The sequence below is a fragment of the Hippopotamus amphibius genome, chromosome 8 (assembly GCF_030028045.1).
Source record: "Hippopotamus amphibius kiboko isolate mHipAmp2 chromosome 8, mHipAmp2.hap2, whole genome shotgun sequence".
Taxonomy (NCBI): domain Eukaryota; kingdom Metazoa; phylum Chordata; class Mammalia; order Artiodactyla; family Hippopotamidae; genus Hippopotamus; species Hippopotamus amphibius.
Genome location: NC_080193.1, coordinates 35,263,043 through 35,282,558, shown reverse-complemented (window position 1 = coordinate 35,282,558; position 19,516 = coordinate 35,263,043). Strand labels below are relative to the sequence as shown.

The following is a 19,516-nucleotide window of genomic DNA, read 5'->3' as shown; positions in this document are numbered from 1 at the left end:
GTAAAGATGCTTAACAATCACCACAATATGAAGTGATTCTGTTAATTTCACTATATTATGTAATAGTCTATCAAGTTTTTAAAATTCTCTTTCATAAAAATATGCTTGGCTTTATGCTCTCATTCAGACAAAATTTAAATACACATCATGAAAATCTACTCTTAAGAAAAATTTTCACTCCTACTCTATTCCTTAAAAAAGAAAAAAAAAAACCCTCAAAAAAACACACCACACTAATTTTTTAAGAGACAATGTTTAGTTTGGGGGAGGACTACTTTTGGTACATGAAAATTTTAAGCAGTCTCAAGACTTCCGAATGCCAGTTAAGCGCTATTTCAGGAAAACTATAAATTCAGAAAACACTTCAACTGCCAACGTCTCAGTTAAAAAAATTAAACAACCAGAAAAAAATGAAGTAATAGATATGGCAGTATTTTCAAAGCACTACACAAATATAAGCATATATATCATTACTTATAAACCTTCCTCCTACCACTTATACTTGATTCCATGCAGAGCACACAGATAACAAGTAAACCATGAGTCTTTCCTTTCCATTATCCATGACACCCAACATATCAAATCCAACTGATTCTACCCTCAAACCATCCCTAGAACTAAATAATTCTTCTCCATCTACTCTGCCATCGTCCTCGTCTCTGGGATAGTTCTGGCCATAGCCTCTTAACTGTGGTCTTTGTCTCTTACCATCATCCTTCCTCCTCCAGAAGCTACAGCAGTCTTTTAAAAGGGTCACTCACTTGCTTAACATCTCTTTGTAATTTCTCAATGTAAAGTCCAAGGCCTTACTATGGCTTACATGGTCTCTCCTTACTTCTTCTTCTTCTCCCCTTTCTTTAATGTTTTATTTGCCTCAGTTAATTTAAAAAATGTATATTTCAAAGAGGCAATTTTAGACTCCTCGTAAGTTCTGGAAGCCTTAAAATACCAATCAAAATAGGTGTCCGGTTCAGTTTCGACAATTCCAGATCTCTGGCTGTCTAACACAATTTTTTAAAAAGTATTTACATATATCCACTCTTTTTTTACATTCTTTTCCCATATATCCGGTTGGTCAAAAAGTTTGTTCAATTCTTTCCGTCAGATGGCTCTAGTAGCATAGTTGTCTTTAACTTCACTGGCAACAATTTTGTTAGACTGTATTGTGACAGCTGTCATATCAGTGTGTATTTTAAAAAAAACATCAAAATTGGTGAATTTTTGTGTAGCCATTTTAACATTGAAGATGGGAGAAAAAAGCAACATTTTCAGCATATTATGCTTTATTATTTCAAGAAAGGTAAAAATGCAACTGAAAGCCAAAAAAGATTTGTGCAGTATATGGAGACAGTGCTGTGACTGATTGAATGTGTTGAAAGTGGTGTGCGAAGTTCTGTGCTGGAGATCTCTCACTGGATGATGCTCCACGGTCGGGTAGAACAGTTGAAGTTGATAGCGACCAAATCGAGACATTAACTGAGAACAATCAATATTATACCATGCGGGAGATAGCTGACACACTCAAAATATCCAAATCAAGTGCTGAAAATCATTTGCACCAGCTTGGTTATATTAATCGCTTTGATGTTTGGGTTCTACATAAGTTAAGCTGGGGAAAAAACCTTCCTGATGGTACTTTCGCATGCGATTCTCTACCTAAACGTAATGAAAATGTTCTGTTTTTAAAACAAATTGTGATAGGTGATGAAAAGTGGATACTGTACAATAATGTGGAATGGAAGAGATCGTGGGGCAACTGAAATGAACCATCACCAACCACACCAAAGGCTGCTCTTCATCCAAAGAAAGTGATGTGTATGGTGGGGTTGGAATCGAGTCCCCTATGATGAGCTCCTTCCGGAAAGCCAAACCATTAATCCAAACAAGCACTGCTCCTAATTAGACAAACTAAAAGCAGCACTTGGTGAAAAGTGTCTGGAATTAGTCAAGAGAAAATACATACATAATCTGTCATCAGGATAACACAAGACTGCATTTTCTTTGATGACCAGGCAAAAATTGTTACAGCTTGGCTGGGAAGTTCTGATTCATCTGCTGTATTCACCAGACACTGCACCTTCAGATTTCCATTTATTTTGGTCTTTACAAAATTCTCTTAATGGAAAAAATTTCAATTCCCTGGAAGACTGTAAAAGGCAACTGGAACAGTTCTTTGCTCAAAAAGATAAAAAGCTTTGGGAAGACGGAATTATGAAGTTGCATGAAAAATGCCAGAAGGTAGTGGAACAAAACAGTGAATACGTTGTTCAGTAAAGTTCTTGGTGAAAAAGAAAAATGTCTTTTTACTTTAAAACCGAAGGAACTTTTTGGCCAATGCTATATATAGGTCATCACAGAGTACCGAGTAGAGTTCCTTGTGCTATACAGGAGGTCCTTATTAGTTATCTATTTTTTATGTAATAGTGTGTATATATCAACCCCAATCTCCTGATTTATCACTCTTCCCCTTCCCCCTGGTAACTGTAAGTCTGTTTTCTACAACTGTGACTCTGTCTTGCAGATAAGTTCCTTTGCACCCTTTTTTAGATTCCACATAACAAGCGATATCACATGCTATTTGTCTTCTCACTTCTTGGGGCCTTCAATTCCAAGCTTTCTCACGCACAGAATGTCCTTCTCCAGCTTTTCCCATGGCTGACTTCTTTTGTTACATGTAAGTCTCAGCTCAAATTCCACCTGGGCATTTCTGCCTTCACGGACCACCCTATCAAATGTATGTCACAAAGCTCCTCTCTACTCAGTTACCTTCAGGTAAGGAACATGAGATTCCTTCACAACATTTTCTTAATTGTAATATGTTTGTTTTACCTTTTTACTGCCTATCTCCTTTCTTAGATTATGAACTCCTTAAGGCAAGAAATAAAATCTGATTTATTCAAAGCTGAAGGGTCAGTACCCAGCACAGAACACGGCATACGACACCTACTAAAAATACCTGGTGAAGGACTAACTAACCCTGCTGAATGACTCAGCGGGGGTGGGGGGGTGGATGTTTCAGATGGTTTCCACCCCCTACTTAATGCATCTGTTCCCCCATGTATCCATCCATTTATCCATAGTCTCACCCATCTATCTACTAATCTAGCAATATTTTTCCTTCATATTTTCTAGAAAAAAAACCATAAGTTACATTTATTTTAATGTCTGTCTAAAACTGAAATTTCGGGCCAGTTAACTCCCCAAAGCCGGCCTTCCTCACTCAGTTCCCATCCAAAATATTCTGATACGAGAGATGCAAACACACTTACATATACACAAGTAGATGCGTGAGGCTGATACAGGAGGAGTACACTAACATGCGCTGGGAAATGTAACAGCCTTCCTCAATGATGGCAGTTAGGCCGTAGGTTCTTGGCTTAAACCATGAAGATGGAGCAAAGTGAACTTGAGTGTCACGGGGTCAACTTCACTCACTCCACCCCCCAAAGTCAGTTCAGTTACTAATTAGCAACTGTACTGAATTTACCGGTAAAATCTTCACAAAACTGAGTCTTCCTCATCTTGAATGTGTTATTTCTCCATTTATTCATGTCTTCTATTATCTCTTCCTGTAAAGTTTTATACTTTTCCTCCTATAGGTTTTGACACCCCTAATGTCAAAAGTTTATTCATAGATACTCAATGTATTCGGGTTTTTAAAAGAAAACTTTTAATTTGCTGGATTATGTTCCCTAGTTGGTATACAGAAAGTTATTACTATTTGTTCGGCTTTAAGTCCTACTAGCTGTTAAAAGTTCTCCAAATGATTCATTTGGACTCTCAAGAACTCCAAATGAATATACTGCTGAGAAGAAATGAGTTCTCTGCACCTTCATCCCAAACATGCAAATATATTTATTCCACAGGGAATTGCACCTGCTGCCCTCACTGAACCGGAGAAAGAGAAGACAAGAGGGGCTAAGCAGCCTAGCTGTTTCAGATCGTTTTGATAAACTGTGCTAAGTTATCCTGAAAACTCTCCCGCCTCTACTGTATTTCTCTCCTACATTCTTTTTCTGCTTTCCTCTATTTGATTCTTCCACCAATCCTTGTAAGCACTGAATCTTCTAAGAAATCCTTAAAATTTCTTGTCTGTTCATGGCACTCATTTTTATTCTGTGTGTATGCACAATATTTGGCATTGGAAAGCAATGAAAAGCAGGCAGAAGAAATAGCACCTAAGTCTACTCTTGAAAAACACAAAAACTGCAATGGGTGAGATTTATACAGCTGCAGGTTTTTGCCTGAGAGCAATCTCAAATCCTGCACAAGGCAGGGGACAGCCTCACTAACTTGAGGAGTCAGTGGACACAGTTCAGGCAGGAGTGGCAGGCACCCAGAAAACTGAGGAGGAAATCCTGAAAGAGAGGAGGCAGAAGAAGGGCTTAACTCTAAAATCTGGATATAAAAGCCCCCTCAACTCTGGCTGACAGTTCAACTTTTGCATGCACTGGAAGACCCCAAAGACCCAGGAAAAAGAAGCAGTTGGAAATGTAAAGAAATGAACAGAGATAACCATTCGCCCAAAGGGAATCAAAGTATGGACTGTGGGTCCAGCTGGACCGCACTCATTCTCGATACACAGTCCAAGCCGTACAGGGCGTCACTACCACGTCCACGGTGAAGCTCTATCACCCTGAGAACTTCCCTGTGTCCCTTTGCAACCAGTCCCCCAACCCCCCAGGCAACCACTGATCTGCTTTCAATCACTATATACCAGTTCCGCTTGCTCTACAATTTAATGTAAATGGAATAAAAGAGTATACTGTGTAGTGTTCCACTATGTAAAAATATAACAATTATTTTTCATCCATTCACTTACTGACAGATGTTAAAGTTAACTCAGGAATGAGCTATTATGAATAAAGTTACTATGATCATTTGTGTACAAGGTTTCATATAACATGTTTTCATTTCTCTTGGATAAACACCCAAGAGTGGGGTTGCTTGGAGATATATATTAAATCTATGTTAATTTTATAAGAAACTGCCAAACTGTACTTTCCAAAGTGGTTGTATCCTTTTAAAGTTCTACAAGCAATAATTCTTAATAGTTGTTCCACATCCTTGCCAAAACGTAGTATTGTGAGGCTCTAATCTTTCAACTATTCTAATGGATGTGCAGTGACATCTCATTGTGGTTTTACTTTACATTTCCCCGATGCACCTGTGTTTAGCAGATGTGCTTCATCACAATGAGAATGTTCCTTTTCCAAGTGTAAGAGTTTTCATTATGAATGGATGTTGAATTTTATTCTATATAAATTATGCCTCAATTATACTGATTAAAAAACAAACAAAGAAACAAACAAACAAAAACCCAGAAGCTAAAAGCACACTTAATGGTGAAACACTTCCTCCTACAACAGGAAACAGGCAAGGCAGTCTGCTCCCACCCATCACCTCTATCCATCATTGTCCTGGTAGTCTTAGCTTTCGTGTAATAAAGAATGAAAAAATAATGGAAAGGAAAACAAAAAAGAATAAAGAAGGAAGAAGCAAAACTGTCCCTTTTCACATATGGCACGATTTACACAAAAAATCCTAAGGAATCTATGAAAAAAACTACCAGAAGTAATAAGTGAATTTAGGAAGGTCTTAAGATAAAAGGTTAATATAGAATCAAGAGTACACCCTGGTTTCTCTCACGAATACAAAGCTGGCTTAAAATTTTAAAATAAATGTAACTGACCATATGTTTACATGACAATTTATGTAGAAAATCGTAAAGAATTTACAAAAAGCGACTAGAACTAATAAGTGAGTTTAAGAAGGTTGCACAATAAAAAATAAATTGTACTTCTATATGCTAGCAATAAACAATTGTAACTTAAAAAATAACCAACAATACCACCTGGACGGTTCTCCTATCTACCAAGTTGCCAAAGACAGAATCTGAGATATCAGACTCTCTGAATTCTCTTTCCCTCATGGACCCTTGTTGACTTTACCTCCTAAATATCTCGAGCTCTTACCCACCACCACAGCCAATCCAGTAACTCACTAGTGCAACATCTCCCAACTGTCTTTAGTTTGCCCCTTTACTTGCCACTGGCTATACTGTACCCACAGTGATAACTCTAAAATACAAGTTTCACACTGTGTGTGTAAACAAATACTTAGGCCAGTATAATCTTACCACAGATCAAAAGCACTTGATGATCTATTGCACTACCCATATCTCATCTTTGACACATCTTCTCTTCCTGCTCTATATTCCAACCATACGCATTAAAATTATTTTTTCAGTTCCTCAAATGCAACAATCCTCTCTTTTCATTCTGGAACTTTGCATATGCTACTGATTCTCTCAGAAACACTTCTCTGCACCCCAGATCCCTTGTCATTCCCTCCCAAAATGGAACTGGGTTAAAAGAGAACAAAAACAAGATCTACCATTTGGCAGGCTACCAAAGAGGTTTATACAAAAGGTAGTTAAGAGCCTGAATTAAGGTAGTACAGCAGAAACAGATGAAAGGAACATGAGAGAAACACCATATGAGAACATGAGAGAAATAAAAGCAAGCATAACATGGTTTCTCGAAATAACATTCATCCTCTATTTGACTTCTATATTTCCGCAAACCGGGTGAAACAATTAAAAACACTGAGTTATGTGAAATTAATCTTCAAATAGTAGACCAAGTTATTCTCTATGAATCATTTCTTAGTAACTATCTATTGGGTTAGAGCAGTGGTTTTCAAAATGTGGTTCCTTGAAGTAGCAGCATTAGCATTATAGGGGAATTTGTTTGAAATGTGAATTACTGAGCTCCACCCCAGAATTTCTGAATCAGAAACTCTAGGCATAGGGCCCAGAAATCAGTATCGTAAGAAGCCTTCAGGTGATTCTGATGTAAGTTCAAGTTTGAAAGTCACAGGGTTAGGGGATACGGAAACAGTATTAAACCAGTAAAATATTATAGCCACAACAAAACTGTCAGAAGGGTGAAACTGCAGAAAGAACAAGTCAGCAATAATTGATAATTTACTCTCTGTCCCACTGAAAGGCACTATAATTCACTCCGGGGACAAAAAAAAAAAAAAAAAAAAGTACATGAATTACTCATGATGCACATGCGTAATATAATCTCAAGGCTCTGATGAATATCATGCTGATAAAGGCCACTAAGGTATAGCCACCTTTAAGTGCCTATAAAATTGAAGAAATGATGGATAATGAATTACACCATGTTAGTCGTTACTTTGCCCACTCACCCAATATACATTTACTGAACACAACTATTATACAAGATATTATGCTAAGAGCTAAAGCTGTGATAAATAGGTTTTAAATAAAAGCAGAAGAAATTTCAATATGTCAAAGCTTTTCTTTAAGTAATTCTGTTTGTTGCACTGGAAAGAAAGATTTGTTGCCAAGAAAGATTCTAAAACAAAGAGTAGTCAACTCTGAGTCTGTATTTGTTACATATAAGACTACAATCAAATGCTAGGCACATTTTTAGTTTATCAATTACAAATCCAATTAAATTAATTTCAATATCTATGTGCTAAGACAATATAGATTCTGATCCTCTAAAGCAAATATATATATTTATATATATAAAATATATATATGCAACATATATAGTTACACATTATATATACATATACATGTATATATACCATATATAAACCTTAAGATGAAAAAGCTCTGAACTAATAAGAATTGACAAGGATTAATTCTTTAGGAATATTACCAAATACCTTTTGATTACTGCTGATAATTTTATGGCATGATTACCTCCTCTCCTCAATATGTTCATTTTTATAAGTCCTGTGCATCTATATCATTATACCTTGGGAAACAACTCTCTTCGGTAGAGAAAATAAAGGCTTTGGAGTCAGATAAATATGACTTCGAATCCCCGCTCAGCTACTTAATTACCTGTGTGATTAAATGAGTTTTGTAACCCTCAGTTTTTCATCTTTAAGAGAATTTTAATGATAGTTTCATAAGATTATTGTGAGAATTTGGTTTACTAACAAGTCCACAATAGATGCTTCATAAATGTTACACCTGTACTCCTTCTCTTTTTAAAAATGGCACCTCTTTCCCTCAATCTATTAATTATCCTCAAAGTCTTGATATATTTCATATTGACAACCAGAAAAGGGACAATAATTACATTTGTGCTCTAAGGCCCCTCCTTAGACGCACTACGGCATCTCACAGACTCTTCTGAGTATTTAAATACTGAAGTTGTAGTGCTGTGGGAAAGACCTGCAGGGGGAGTTAGGAGACTCAAATCTAGTTTCATTAATACTGGCAAGTAGCCCAGGCTTTATCTCCTTGCAATGGGATAATCTCTCAAGAAAAATAAGGGTGGTAGACAAAATAATCTCTAAGGCTACTTTGGGGTCTTTAAAATTCTATGATTCTAATCTGGGGGGAAGAATTATTTTGAGTCATCAGCAATTGGTCCCTGGGACCTGGGAATATATATTATCTTGGAAGGAATGTTCAAGACAGAAAACTAAGACAAGGTAAGAAAAAGTAGAAGACGGCAAAAAGATCAACCCAGCTCAAAATACCTCTGCTTCCCCACATTCATCCCGGTGAAACTGTTTCAGAGTAGAAATGTCTTCTTGTGTCCAAATTTGAGTGACAGAATTTTTCTTGTAATATATGTGGTCTCAGTATTAGACCTTCTGGGACACTTTCGTAGTGACTATGGTGCTAAGTAGCTGGACTCTTTCTCCTTTGTTGTCTCATCACTTCTCCAATCCATCTAAAGACAGACATATCTAAACCGTCTGACCTATGAGTGTCAGCCAGATAATCTAAAAATTATCTACTTTTTAAACCTCAGTATTGTACATAGTGGCAGGCATCTTTCAGGTATTTGCCTGGTAATAATTTATCTTTCTGCGAAAGGCTGCATTACTGACATTTCTACTCACTTCTATTTTCACGTGAGTTTATTTATTAAGAAATAACACTACTCCTCTAGGCCCTTGGAGCAACTCAACTTAACTGGTCAAGTCATGAAAGTACGAGAAAAGTTTGTTTTTATTTCAGTTCAATACAAAAAGATTTACTTCCACTGAGACTAGCTGGAACTTGCTTTATTTTATCCACATCATCTTCATAGTTTTTTACACAAAATCAGTAAGTAATGCCAAGAAAAAGTAATATTTAACATTTCATATTTACTTCCCACTAACCATTCTTTCAGAGACCTAGGACATAACCATGAGAGAAAACGAGAACAAGAGGTAGAGAGAAGCCCTATTTTTCTTACAGTAGTTATTCAACTTCCATAGCCCTTCTATTAATAAGGCCTTACAAACTGATTTCTAAAGCACTGATTCAAAGAACCATTTCTTCAACCTTCCAATTTTTTTCAACTATAAAAAACATTTCCTTCAAAATAGTCATTCTCCTGTACTAATCAAAAGGATATCATGTTCTTTTGTGAAAAACCTCACTGTGTAACCATATAAATTTACAAAGAATTCACTATTTCTGTTATTTATCACATGCTGTCTGCTATTTCTATGATGTGATCTTTCCAATGAAAAGAATCACTACTGCATTTACTGAGGAATTACTTAACAATCTAAGGAACTTAATTAATGCCCAAGAACTATAGACCTCTTTGAAATTTTATCTCTATGTCATTTGGGAGCATTATGAATCTTCCTACTTGGAAAATTTATACTTAACAAACTGAGAATTTTGGTTAGAAACAGCTTGCCATGAATGCCACAAAAAAATAACTGCATCTTAATGCAGGCTAATTCATGTAAGATTCAAGATACACTCATATCTTAAGTATTTGCTTCAATATTTTAATGTTAACATTTTAACCTTTGTGCCCAATTTTCTCTCCAAGAAGTACAAATCTGATTTGCTTCTCAGTTGTCTGAGACATACAGAGAAAGAAACTGGCACTCAATCTATAGACTGACTTATGATCATAAAAACCTAAAGGAAATAACCAAAGAGATTACATCAAGAAAATGAGGTTCAAAGGCAAAAGAATTACCTCGAATTATTCAAATTAAAATTTTCTAAAAACTCACTGAACCAGTGACCACTGTAAATGAGAGAGGACTTACTACAAAGAGAGAAACGGAGATGGCGATGAGAGACAACAGCGTAGACTTACTGGGTTGTCCGTGGAATCGTCCGCCAACTGCAAACCAAAATAGTCACGCTCAGTCAAGTCAAGATGCGTGAAGACTACATCCAACAGAACTTGCCCCTGATCCTGTTTCTGGAAGAAAAATAAAAGGAAATCAAACTGACAGGCTACATCCTTTCCAATTTTTAACCTCTTAGCCTCTTTTATTAAGTTGGCAACTGGTTCCACGTCAATGACTTGGTTGAGCATGAAGACTCCACATTACATAATACTTAAAAAAAGTCTGATTTTGGGCAAACTGGTTCAAAGAGTACATGATAAAGATGAAGATAAAAGGAAAACCTTTGATTGAAAATTGTCTTCTGCTTTCAGGCCATGACCATGGCATTCCGGTAACTTTACATGGTTACCACACTAACTCACATACGTATCCATATCATTTGTCTTACTGCTGTATTCTTACCTTTAAATTATAAATGGAAAGTGACATATTTCACTAAATACAATTTAAAATGTGTGTGTGTAAGATAAATAATGCCACAAAAAGGGAAATAGAAAGTGAAAATTACTTGCAGAAAACGGATAATATTCTAATTATAAAAGTATACAAAAAAAAGTATACAGAGAACTTTAGAAAATATCTCATTTTACCCTCACACCAATTTTATCATGTAGGCATTGTTTATTATCCTACTGTTACAGTAAGAGTAACTGTAACTTCCGTAAGTCCCTTAGCTACTAAGCTGTGGTACAAAGGGCCTGACTAATAACTCCCGAAAAAGAAATGTAATTAATCAATAAAAACATGGAGGAAATACTAACACGTTCAGCAATAAAAAAAAATCAAACAGGAAAACTATAATGACACGCATGAGCAAACAATAATGCAAAAAGTAAAATCCAATGAGTAGGATAAAAAATACCAATGCTGCTAACATTGTAGGTAGGTATAATCTGTTGGGAAAGCACTCTGGAAACCTTAAACAAGAGCAGGAACAATATTGACTACTTCTGGCATCCTAACCTGAGTAAAAAATAAAATCCAATATAGGGAGAAATAGTTATATATGCCAAACATTCAGTGCAGTATTATTTATTAATACATGAGACAAGTATTAGGAAAACACATTAGCAAACAGTGGTGTATTTTACCACCAATTTCCCCTCTCATTAGCAATGGCATTTTGGTAGCTTCCAGCTACAAGTTAGAATCAAAACAAAAGGACATATATATTTTTTCATACAATGGAAAGTAGAGAGATACAACAGACTCCAGAGTTGGCTAGTTCAGCAGATGAGAGGTGCAATCAGGTACCAGGTTTCCTTCTATCTCTTTCAAAATTCATACCCGCTGATGACAATGTTCAAAAGAACAACCTTCCTTGTAAAGAGCTTCCCTTCATGTCTCAGTGGGTCAAATAGCTATTTCCAAAACTAAACAACGGCAGGAAGTGTGTGCCTCAAACAGTGCTTCACAATGGTGGTCCCCACTTCAACAACCTGTAAACTTTTTTCGTATTGATGCAACTCCCCTCCTTCACCCCTTTCCCATTCTCATTAACTTGGCCCAAGATGGAGATCGAGCATTAGTCTTTTTAAAAAGTTACTAAGGTGAGTCTAATGAACTCTTCTAGAGACGAGATGGAATAGATGCACTTCTCCCTATACCTCCAGCTGAGTGAAACCAACAAACAACAAAAAAGCAGAAAAAAGTTTTTAAAACTCTGAAAGATAAAAGAAGTAGCACCCTGGCTAGAGGTCTCCTTGGGTTTTCTTTCCATTTCTTTTCATTGAGGTGAAATTCACATAATGCAAAATTCACCATTTAAAAGTGTGCAATTCAGGCGCATTTAATTTAGTACATTCACAATATTACGCAACCATCATTTCTACCTAGTCTCAAAACATTTTCATCACATCAAAAGAATGCTGTACTGGGGCTTCCTAGGTGGTGCAGTGGTTAAGAATCCGCCTGCCAATGCAGGGGACACAGGTTTGATCCCTGGTCCAGGAAGATCCCACACGCTGAGGAGCAACAAAGCCCGTGCGCCACAACTACTGAGCCTGCCCTTCAGAAACCGTGAGCCACAACTATAGAGCCCATGTGCTGTAACTACTGAAGCCCACGTGCCTAGAGCCCATGCTCCGCAACAAGAGAAGCCAAGACAATGAGAAGTCCGCGCACCACAATGAAGAGTAGGCCCTGCTCGCCACAACTAGAGAAAGCCCGCGCACAGCAATGAAGACCCAACACAGCCAATGAATAAATAAATTAGTTAATTAACAAAAAAAAAAAAAGAATACTGTACTGGACTTCCCTGGTGATGCAGTGGTTAAAAATCCTCCTGCCAGTGCTGGAGACACGGGTTCGATCTCCGGTCCAGGAAGACCCCACATGCCGCAGAGCAACTAAGCCCATGTGCCACAACTACTGAGCCTGCACTCTAGAGCCCGCGAGCAACAACTACTGAAGCCCGCGCACTACAACTACTGAGCCCGCGTGCTGCAACTACTGAAGTCTGCATGCCTAGAGCCCGTGCTCTGCAACAAGAGAAGCCACTGCACTGAGAAGCCCACACACCACAACGAAGAGTAGCCCCTATTCGCCACAACTAGAGAAAGCCCACATGCAGCAACAAAGACCCAATACAGACAAAAATTTAAAAAAAAAAGAATACTGCACTATATCCATTAAACAGTACCTCTTGCCCCAGGCCCTGGCAACCACTCATCTGCTTTCTGTCTCTATGGATTTACTTATTGTGAATATTTCATATAAACGGAACTGAACAACATGTGACCGTTTTTGTCTGGCTCCTTTCACTCAGCATTAATGTTTTCAAGGTTCCATGTTGTACCCTGTATCCATATCTAATCTCTTTTTATGGTTAAATAATATTCCATCATATGAATATATCACAATTTATCAGTAGATGGACATTTGGGTTGTTTCCACCTTTTGGGTACTGTTGTTTCTGAGGCAGGAGATAGATGGGACCCAGGCTGAGCAGCTGTAGTCTATTCCCTGTGGACAGACACTCCAAGACAAAGATAATAGCAGGGGCAGAGGGGAGCTGAGCCTTGCCCAGGTATGAGATAAAGAGACCACATTCCTTATTCTCAAGGTCAAAGAGACCTTCCCAACTACACACACAGAGAAAGGCTCCTCGGGAGTCAAAAAGGGAGGGGTTTCCACCCCATAGCAGGTGATGTCAACCTACCCATAGGTCTCTGCACTAGAATCCATCTGGGCTAAGAGATGTGCACACACAGGGGAGGACCCTGAGACAAACCAAATACAGACACAGAACCAGGCAGAGCAAGATGACTGGCCAGAGGAAATCCGGAAGAAATGCCCTATATAAGTGATCTAAACTACCACCAGGGCACGACTCTTTCTCTGGGCCCGCCCTTGTGTCTATCCACACATACCCTCTTTCCTCCTAATAAACACTTTACTTGTTTCACTACTTTCTGTCTCTTTGTGGAAATTCATTTCTACAAAGCTGAAGGGCCAGGGCCTTGTCACTGGCCACTGGCCTAGTGGCGAGGATTCAGCGCTCTCCCTGCTGCAGCCTGACTTCAATCTCTGGCTGGGGAACTGAAACCCTGCTTCCAGCCACTGCAGGCCGAGGCCACCTGAGCTACTTCCACCTTTTGGGTTCTGCCATGCAAGTATCTGTTTGAGTACCTGCTCTCAGTTCTCTGGGGAATACATGCAGAAGTGGAATCCGTGGATTGTATGGGAATTCTGTTGAACTTTTTGAGGAACCACCAAACTCTTCCACAGCAGCTGTGCTGTTTTACATTCCCACCCGCAACGCATGAGGGTTCCAACTACTCTATATCCTTGCCAACATTTGTCATTTTCTATTCTTTTCATTAAAACCATCCCACTGGATATGAAGTGGTACTTCACTGTGGTTTTGATTTGCATTTCTATAGTAACTAATGATGCTGAACATTTTTCTTCATGTGTTTGTTGGCCATTTGTATATCTATGCAGAAATGTCCAAGTCTTTTGCCCATTTTTTATACTGGGTTGATAATCTTTCTGTTCTTGAGTGTTGAGTTATCTTTATATTCTAAATGCTAGACCCTTATCAGATATACGATTTGCAAATATTTTAACCCTTTTCATAAGTGTTTTTTCACTTTCCTGATCATATACTTGTATACACAGAAGTTTTAAATTTTTGGGAAGCCCAATTTATTCATTTTTTTCTTTTGATGCTTGTGCTTTCAGTCAGTGTCACATTTAAGAATTCATTACTAAATTCAAGACCATAAAGAATTATCCATGTATTTTCTTCTAAACATTTTATACTTTTAAATCTTACATGTAGTTCCTTCGGTCTTTTTGAGTTTACCTTTGTATATGGCAGGTATATACCTACACAGGGATGCAATTTCATTCTTTTGCATGTAGATACCCAATGTCCAAGCACCATTTGTTGAAGAAACTATTCTTTCCCCACTGAATGCTCCTGGTAACTTTGTTGAAAATCTGTTGACCACAGATGTATGGGTTTATTTCTAGACTCTAAACCAAGTTTTCTTTTTACCTACCACATACCATAGGCTTGGTACTAGAGAATCCTACAACCCAGAAATAACAATGGGCCTGATGGAAAGAGGCCAAGAAAAGCCTGCTTTCTCAAGCAAATGACCAGGAAAAGGGTATCTAAGCAGGACAGAAACCTTACTAACAATGCTGACTCTAATCCTGCCAAACCCAATGGAAAAAACTGAGTCCATCTCCAGCAGTGCCATGGAAATCAAGTAGGGAGACTAGAGTTCCATGTGCCTCCTGGTACTGCCTGCAGCAAGAGGGAAGCCTGGTCTTCTACTCTCTGCCAACCAACAGCAACCTGCAATACACAGTCTCTCCCCAGCAGTGCTATCAGCAGCGGCTGAGCGCACAGTCTGAACCTCAGCCTAGTGGTAGCAGGCAGTGCTCAGACTCCCCCACTGGGGTGGTGACAGCAGAAGCTGAGAGGGAAGCCTAGAATTCCACTCCCACTCCCACTCCGCAGTAGCAGGTGGCACCTGCCAAACAGAAACAAACAGGAGGATTTGGGAGAGGAGGTAGCTAGAAAAAGGGAAAGTGAAGCCTTGAAATAAAATCCAAATAATGAACCACATGTGAAACTGAACGAAATTAAAACAGCAAAGGTTTAAAACTCAATTACAGTGTGGAGTATATGCATAATTTTCAGTAAGGTCTCTGGATAACACACACACACACACACACACACACACACACACAAACACACACACACACACACACACACACACGAAGTAAACCAAAAATAGTAATGCAAAGGTTCTGGAAACCAGACTGTCATTAGAACCACAACCCACAAAAGCAGTCTAGGACCTATATAGTACACCAGAGTGACTCCCTGCTACAAAGAAGACTGAATATAATCCAGAATCTCATATAATATATTGCCCCAAATGTTCAGGATACTACCTAAAATCACTAATCATACCAGGAAAATCTCAACTAGAATGGGAAAAAACAATCAACAGATGCCAGCACTGGCATGATTCAGATGTCAGAATTACCTAACAAGCGTTTTGAAGCAGCCATCATAAAAATGTTTCAATGAGCCATTATGAATGTTGTTTACAAAATATAATATTTCTGTAAAGAAATAAAGATATAAAAACCAAATGGAAATTATATAATTAAAAATTACAGTAATGAAATGAAATGAAAACTGACTGCACGTGCTCAACAGAAGAATGAAGATGAGAATAAAGGGAATCAATGAATTTCAAGGCAAATTGATAGAAATTACCCAATCTAAGCAACACAAGAGAAGATAGACTTAAAAAAAAAAAATGACCAGACCCTCAGAGACTTGTGGGACAACGAAAAAACACATAACAGTCATGGCCCTAGAATCCCTAAGAGAGACAAGAAAGAGACTCAGTATGATAAAATATTTGAGGAAACATTCACTGAAATTTTCACAAATTTGGCAAAAAGCAAAAACACAGATTCAAGAATCCAAGTGAACCTCAATCAAAATGAATCCAAACAAATCCACCCAAGATACAGCGTAATCAAACTACTGAAAACAAAACAAGGAGAAAAAAACTTTGAAAGCAACCAGAAAAAGAATTTACCTATAGGGAATGACAGTTCAATCAGAATAGATTTCTCATCTGCAACCATAAGACCAGAAGGAAATGGTACAACATTTTCTAGGTGCTGAAAGAGAAGAACTACCAGCATTCACTATTAAGAGAAAATACTGCACACCCATGAAGGGTAAGTAATGACTTTCTCAGAAAAAAACAAAAGTTAAGAGAATTTATCACCAAGAGACTACTACTAAAAGAATGCCTAAAAGAAGTTCTCCAACCAGAAAGGAAATAATAACATGAAGAAACCTGGAAAAACAGAAAAGAAGGAAGAGCAATGAAATGGGAGAAACTGAGGAAAATATACAGCCCATCCTCTTCGGTATTAAATTATGTTTGATGGTTAAAGCAAAAAACTTAACTTTATCTGATATGCTGCCAAATGTATGTACAAAAAAAAAAAATCAAGACAATTGTAAAGCGGGGAAGGTAAAAGTACCTAAAGGTAGATAAGTTTTCTATACCTCACTGGTAAAATGTTGTTACCAATATTCTATGATAATTTATATATGTAAAATGTAATAACAGGAGCAACTACCAAAACAAACTAAAACCCTCCCCAAAAACCCAAAACCAAACAAAAACCAAAAAAACCTACCCATAGAGATACTCAAAAACACTAAAGTAAATAAAAATGAAATTCTAGAGACTTCCGTGGTGGCACAGTGGTTAAGAATCTGCCTGCCAATGCAGAGGACATGGGTTCGAGCCCTGCTCCAGGAAGATCCCACATACCGCGCAGCATCTAAGCCCATGCACCACAACTACTGAGCCTGTGTTTTAGAGCCCATGAGCCACAACTACTGAGCCCGTGTGCTACAACTACTGAAGCCCACACACCTAGAGCCAGTGCTCTGCAACAAGAGAAGCCACCAAAATGAGAAGCCCGCACACCACAACAAAGAGTAGCCCCAGCTCACCACAACTAGAGAAACCCTCTGCACAGCAATAAAGACCCAACACAACCAAAAACAAAAAAATTTTTTTAAAAATGAAATTCTAGCAAATGTTCACATAATCTATTAGAAAGGCAGGAAAAAGGAAACAAATGAAAAACATAAACAGAAACCAAGTAATAAAATGGCAAACTTAAGCTCTAACATAATAATTACAGGAAAGTATAATACATGGTCTAAATACATGAATTAAAAGACAGTTTTTTTATTAAAGTATAGTCGATTTACAATATTATGTTAATTTCTGATGTACAGCAATTAGATTCAGTTATACATCTATATACATTCTTTTTTTAAAATTATTTTCCATTATGGTTTATCATAGGATGTTGACTATAGTTCTCTGTGCTATACAGTAGGACCTTGCTGTTTATCCTAAAAGGCAGAGATTGGCAGAGCAGGGAAAAAACCATGATCCAACTATATGCTATCTAAAAGAAATTTGCTTCATATATAATATATATGTAAGTTTTTGAAAGCAAAGGGATAGAAAAAGATATATCATGGAAACATTAATTTTAAAAAGTAGGCTTGAGAGCAAGTAACTTTATGAGGGAAAAAAGCACATTACAAACGTTCATACACAAAAGAACATAGCTGGAAAATTAATGAAAAAAATTAATAGGATGGGAAGAAAATTAGAAAATAGAAAAGACACGAGTATAACTAGAGATGTGAACAATTAAGCAATTGCTAGAATTATTAAACAGAAAATCAGCAAGAATACAGAGGAACTCGATACATTAACTAACAGGATCTAACTGACATTTATAGGACATTCTACTCAACAACAGAATATCCATTCTTTTCAAGTATCTACGGAACATGCATAAGACAGACCATATCCGGGGTCATAAAACAAACCTTACCAAACTGAAAACTGAAATCATACAGAGCATGTTCTATAATCACAATTAAATCAAAACAGAAAACAGTAACAGAAAGAGAAGAAAAATTTAGAAACTTAACACCAGGTGGGGGGTGGGGGTGGGGGGACAACACATTTCTAAGTAATCCATACGATAAAGTGGACCGGGGGTGGGGGGTGGGGGATTAAAAAAGGAAAGGTCTCAAATCAATAGTCTAAACTTCCTCCTAACGAAAACCAAAAAAAAGAGCAAAATAAGCAGAAGGAAGGGAGTAATATCGGTAAGAACAGAAATCTATGGAAATTTGGTTCTTTGAAAAATCAATAAAATTGACAAACTTCTAGCAAGAGTAATGAAAAGAGAGGAGACGCAAATTACCAATTACAGAACTATGACAGGATTTCACTACACACTCCAAAAACATTTACAAGGTAAGTAAATAGTAGAAACAAATATTCACAGATAAATCTGACAACCTGGATGAAATAAACTAATTCCTCAAAAAGCAAAACATACTAAAATTCACCTAATATGAAATACTTATGAAATACTTTATAAAAAACCTCCCCCAAAATGAAATCTCTCTGACCTGACGATTTCACTGGAGAATTCTAAGAAACATTTAAATAAGAATTAAGAACAATTCCACCTAATCTAGTCAATCAACTCACTCTATGAAACCAGCATAATCGTGATATCAAAACTGGACTTCCCTGGTGGCAGTGGCAGGAATCCACCTGCCAACGTGGGGGACACAGGTTCGAGCCCTGGTCCGGGAGGATCCCACACGCCTCGGAGTGGCTGGGCCGGTGTGCCACAACTACTGAGCCTGCACTCTAGAGCCTGTAAGCCACAACCACTGAAACCCTCGTGCCACAACTACTGAAGCCCGTGCACCTAGAGCCCGTGCTCCCCAACAAGAGAGGCCACCGCAATGAGAGGCCCAAGCACCACAGTGAAGAGTAGCCCCCGCTAGCAACAACTGGAGGAAGCCCATGTGCAGCGGCAAAGACCCAATGCAGCCAAAAATAAATAATTTAATTTAAAAAAAAAGATGGACCAAGAAAGTACATAAAAATGAAAACTACAAATATCCTTCACAGGACCACAGATGTAAAATTCCTTAATAAAGTATGAGCAGACAGAATTGAGCAGTATCTCAAAAGGATGATACAGAATGACTAAATAGAGTTTCCAGAAACGCAAGGCTGGTTCAGTGCTCAAAAGTCAATCTGGCAGTAATGCCCAAAAAACAGTGCCACGGACCTGCTCCCCAGCAAAACAACTATTGTTGGTGAAAATAACTTAAAAACAAACAAAAATAAAAACAAACCCAAGAATTTAAAGTCTCGGGGAACTGTCCTCAGAGTACGAAACAGCAATTATTCAAGAAATTCTAGGGACTTCCCTGGCGGTCCAGTGGTTAAGACTTCGCCTTCTAATG

General features: G+C 37.8%; 1 protein-coding gene across 2 annotated transcripts in view; it reads right to left on the bottom strand.

Moving 5' to 3' along the window:
- PTPN4 (protein tyrosine phosphatase non-receptor type 4) overlaps nucleotides 1-19,516 on the bottom strand; it is a 198,944-nt gene that overhangs the window by 111,017 nt on the left and 68,411 nt on the right. For both annotated transcript variants that reach the window (XM_057744775.1, XM_057744776.1), the window contains exon 3: nucleotides 10,116-10,223. In XM_057744775.1, coding sequence (XP_057600758.1) covers nucleotides 10,116-10,223 — 108 coding nt within the window. The remainder of the gene's footprint in view (nucleotides 1-10,115; nucleotides 10,224-19,516) is intronic.